We start from the raw sequence: 4,834 nt of genomic DNA on the forward strand, positions 1-4,834 counted from the left end.
CCTTGTTTATTTTTCTGGATAATAGATCTCATTATGATTATGATGATATGTGGAATTGGTGGTCATGTTTGGTAGGATGACCACTTTCGGTTTATAGTTAGATTTATCATATCAATGCATATAAATCTGACCGTATTTACTTTTTAAGCGAGTAAAGGACAAATTCGTCCCTAACATTTTTTTCTGCGGACATTTTCGTCCCCGAGGATTGGAAAATACATTCATGTCCTTGACCCTTCCAAAATGCGGACAATTTTACCCTTCCGCTAAAGTGACTTTGTTGGGCTCAACGGAAAACGCTGACGTGGCTCCCGTGGCACTGACCTGGCCGTTACGGGAGCACACGTGGCATGTAACTTTTTAAAACAGGACATATTAGTCCTCTCACACCAAAACGTGTAGCTTTTCAAAATAGAACATATTAGTCCTCCCACCCCAAAACGATGTCATTTCAAAACAGGACATATTTCCCCCTGACTCTCTCTTCCACCACCACCTACGCTGCCCCTCCTCTCCTTGCCCTATCCCCATCCATTTCCACTCCCTCGCTTACCCTAACACACTCTACTCCCCTCCCCCATGCGCACCCTCCACACCACACCCAACAACATAGATAAAGATTCAAAGAAGAAGAAGAAGAAGAAGAAGGTGTTGCTTTTCTTTCTTTCTCTCTCTTTCTTTCTTGAAAATCAGTGTGAACAACCCATCAAAATTTCACACACTGAAATGCTTATTTGATTTTAAAGCTTAATTCTTTTCATCGTTTCCCAATTTGAGTTCCGCTTTGTTCCTTAAAATATCACCAAATTACTCTTTTTTATATTAAAAACCAAAGCCATCACCATGGGAAGAGGCAGAGGAGTTGCGGCTCTGAAACCCACTGCGGCGGTTGCGACGGCGGAGGTAAACGGATCAGGGCCGATGCCAGTATTGAAGGAAGTTAGATACCGCGGCGCGAAGAAGAGATCGTGGGGAAGATTCGCCACCGAAATCAGAGACCCATTGAAGAAAGCAAGGGTTTGGCTCGGAACCTTCGATTCCGCCGAGGACGCCGCACGCACTTACGACGCCACCGCAAGAACACTTCGGAGACTAAAAGCCAATACCAATTTTCCTCGCCGCTCAGGATCCAGCCCTCAATGTAGAATTGCAGCTTCGCCAGCGCCACTTGCTGCGATAGGAGATTCAACCCTCCGCCGCCCTGGATGGCAACTTTCTCTTCGGCCAAAGTCGCTTCCTCCATATGTAATTTTTTGTAAGTTGCTGATTCTTCATAAATTGCACAATCTGAACTGGTTGAATTGTAAACGGAGCCTGTGAAATTAAATTTGTGCTCTGTTGTTGGTGAATATGTCGCTGAATTGCTTTGTTCTTCATCTGAATCTGGAATATTGGTTGAAAATGCAAAAGGGGATTAAGGTTTGTTTGGAGGGGTGAGGGAGAAACGGCAACGTTTGGGTTTTTGGACTAATATGTTCTCTTTTCAAAAGTCCATCCTACGTGGCAGCCCGTAACGGTCAGGTCAGTGCCATGAGAGCCACGTCACCGTTTTCCGTCAGGCCAAACAGAGCGACTCTAACGGAAGGGTAAATATGTCCACTTTTTCGGAGGGTCAGGGACATGAATGTATTTTCTAATTCTCGATGACAAAAATGTCCGTGAAAAAATAGTTTAGGAACGAATTTGTCCTTTACTCCTTTTTAAGCAGTAGGTGAATGCACTATAGCTTGATCATCCGCTATAGCTGATTTGAAAATTTTTTTGGATGCTGTTAAATTATTAAAAAAATATATTTTTTTAATGAAAGAAGATATTTTTATTTTTTAGTATATTCAATAAAATTTTTGTAATAAAAATAAAATATTAAAAAATATTTTTAATATAATAAATAAATAAAAAATATTTTGAGAAGGTATGTATAATATGAATATGTTAGAATTGATAGAGATAAAAAAAGAGGTGATTACTAAATTTGATGTAGTATAATTTTGGAGTAATGATGCGGTGGGTTTGGAATTTGTGAGATCGGAAAGTGCTTATGGAGGTTTATTAATAATGGAAAATGATATGATGTTTAGGTTGAGTAATTGTCACAAAGAGGAGAGATAATTGTGTATAGAAGGAAATTGACAAACAATAATTTTTATTTATACGGTTTGCATGGTGTATGGTGCGTATACAAAGGAAAAGAAGCTTGTTGTGTGGGAAGAGTTGAATTTTTTTTATCTCAAGTTCCTCTTTGCTACATGGGTGTCTTTAATGAGGTTGTACATTTAGAAAAAAGAAAAGACGCTAGTGTGTTAAGAGTAATATAAAACTGGTGGATATAGAACTAAATGACCGTAAGTTTACGTGGTTCAAGAGTCAATCGTGCAGTTGATTTGATAGAATGTTGGTGAGTTTGGTTTTATTATTATCATTTGGAGCACTTAGATAAAAAGAAATGACAAAATATTCAAGAATCAAGAATTAGATGTTGCAGAGTAGTCAATAGATCGATTAAAAATTATAAAGAGTTAAGTGATATTTGATCTTTTGTGTTATTAATAGTTTTTACTAAAGATGATTAAAAATTTATTTATTTGTTCTATTTAATATTTTTTTATTAATACTTCATTTTATTGTGTTGAGTTTTTTATTTTAAAAAATTAAAAAACATTTTAATATATGACTTAACTTTGTAACATACGCTTACTTAATAAGGTAACGTAAAATGCAATTTCGTACCCTTTTTAAACCTCTCATTAAAGTAAATAAAAATTAAAAAAACGTGTGGCTAAATACTAGCTAGCAAGAAGTAATTTAAGTTGATTAAGCAATTTAATTTGAAATAGTCCATGGCTAGCTGGCAATAAATTTGAAAGTGTCAGGAGGAATCAGTGGGTGCAGGCTAAGATATTTACACAGTAAATTAAGTATGAGGGATTTGGATCCTCTAAAGTTTGAATTTCACTTTAGAGAATAAAGTGTGATCTCTCACCATTGATTTCATAGATGAGACTAAGAATAAATATAAAATAAAAACTATTTAAGGGTAGAAGATCACACTTTACTCTCTAAAGTGATATTCAAACTTTAGAGAATTCAAATCCAAGTATGAGTGCTACATATGATGATACCCTATAAGGCTATAAGCTAGAAAGAATGCGAGGGTATGTTTGGCAAACACATTAGGGAGGAGAGAAGTCCGTTTGAGCTTCTTGAAAGTTTCACTTTGATATTTGGCAATTTTTATCTTTGTGAACGCAGAATTGATTCTGCCTATGAACCCACGTTTAGGAGAAGCTCAAATTTGTAGCTTTTACGTTTCACGTTTCACGTTTCATGTTTAGGAGAAGCTAAAATATTTCTTTTTAACCAACCCTACCGTTCATTTTCTTCTATAAGAATGATACTAGTAACTATTATCTTCACAGTCATTCTTTGTAGTTCTTCCTACTTCTTTATAATTTTTTAGTTCCATTTTTTTCATCAAAATCGTTCAGATTTATTTCAATCACTAACAAATTGAAATTTTTTTATTTTTATTTGATTTTATTCATATGAATTTTATTTACGTTTTATGGTATTTTTTTTGTTCATATGATATATGTTGTTGGTTTTATAGAATTTTTATTATTTCTTATCTGTATAATTTTTTTTTATTCTTTGATGTACTCTATTTTTGTTTTGTATTATTTTTTTTTTATTTTTTATTCTGAATTTGTAAAATTTGTAATTGTAATTGTAATTATTATATTTTTATTTTTTATGTATTTATTTTATTTATATGTTAAATATTTTTTATATTATTTTTTATAGTATTCTGATTTTGCAGGTATATAAAATTGATGTCTATTTTAGTAATTTTTTATTTAAAAGTGATTTTGAGTAGTATAATTCAAACAACATTTATTTTACTATAATCAATTTTGATATAAAGATTACCAAACATAAATCACGTTAACCCAAACTAACTTATCATCAAAATCAATTTTACAAAATCAATTTTATGCAAACTCTGGTTTGCAAACTGTAATCCAAACACACACTGAATAAGATTGTAGTTTCCAGTGGGTGATCACATAAAGCCATAGTTAGTTAAAGTTCATCTCTTAGGCTTTGTTTGGGTATAGAAAAAAAATAAAGAAAAGAAAATAAGAGAAAAATAAATAAATAAAAAGAAAATAAAAAAGTAAAGTTATTTGTATGTTATTTAGATTAAAAAAAATAATAAAAAAATAATTTTTTTTATTTAAATGAAAAGAAAAGTGAGAAGAAAGAAAATCATAATAGTATAAAATTATATTAATATTTTTATATATATTATATGTAAATTATAATTTATTAATGATAAGGGATAAATGTATAATTTTATTCATATTGCTCCATTTTTCTTTATTTTCTTTTCATTTGTGGGGAAAAAAATAATTTAGTGGTCCCATACTATTTTTTTTCTTCTCTATTTTCTCTTCTCATCCAAACAACAAAAAACTTATTTTTTTGTTCATTTTCTTTCCTTTCAAAAATCCCTCGATCCAAACAATGTGTTACGTTATCTTTGGTTTTAAAAAAAAATAAGAGAAAAAAAATAAAAAAAATAATGAAAATTTTTTTTTGGATACTAAAAAAACAAAAAGAAAAAAATATTTGTGTTAGTTTTATCAAAAAAATATTTCATTCATTACAAAAAAAATATATATATTATCTTTGAGGCCTGCTATACATACAAATCTTTTTGATTTATAAGTCTTACAAGTTGGCACAAGCTCAACAAAACACACGCATTACACTCCCCACATTCAAGAGTAAATAAACGCACGTTATTCAATCACTTTCTGTTTTCAAAGCGCGC

The 4,834-nt window shown here is 31.7% G+C and overlaps 1 protein-coding gene across 1 annotated transcript; it reads left to right on the forward strand.

Moving 5' to 3' along the window:
• Positions 1-843: 843 nt before the first annotated feature.
• On the forward strand, positions 844-1,418 carry LOC130955339 (ethylene-responsive transcription factor 3-like). Its single transcript, XM_057882178.1, has 2 exons — positions 844-1,245; positions 1,314-1,418. The coding sequence occupies exons 1-2, from the start codon at positions 844-846 to the stop codon at positions 1,416-1,418; spliced, it is 507 nt and encodes a 168-aa protein (XP_057738161.1).
• The last annotated feature ends 3,416 nt before the right edge of the window (positions 1,419-4,834 follow it).

The sequence above is a fragment of the Arachis stenosperma genome, chromosome 10 (genome assembly GCF_014773155.1).
Source record: "Arachis stenosperma cultivar V10309 chromosome 10, arast.V10309.gnm1.PFL2, whole genome shotgun sequence".
Taxonomy (NCBI): Eukaryota; Viridiplantae; Streptophyta; class Magnoliopsida; order Fabales; family Fabaceae; genus Arachis; species Arachis stenosperma.

Excerpts from the sequence above, each read along its gene's own strand:
- LOC130955339 (XM_057882178.1), top strand. The coding sequence starts at position 844 with ATGGGAAGAGGCAGAGGAGTTGCGGCTCTGAAACCCACTGCGGCGGTT. Across the intron at positions 1,246-1,313 it reads CAAAGTCGCTTCCTCCATAT|CCTGTGAAATTAAATTTGTG; the intron begins GTAATTTTTTGT and ends TTGTAAACGGAG.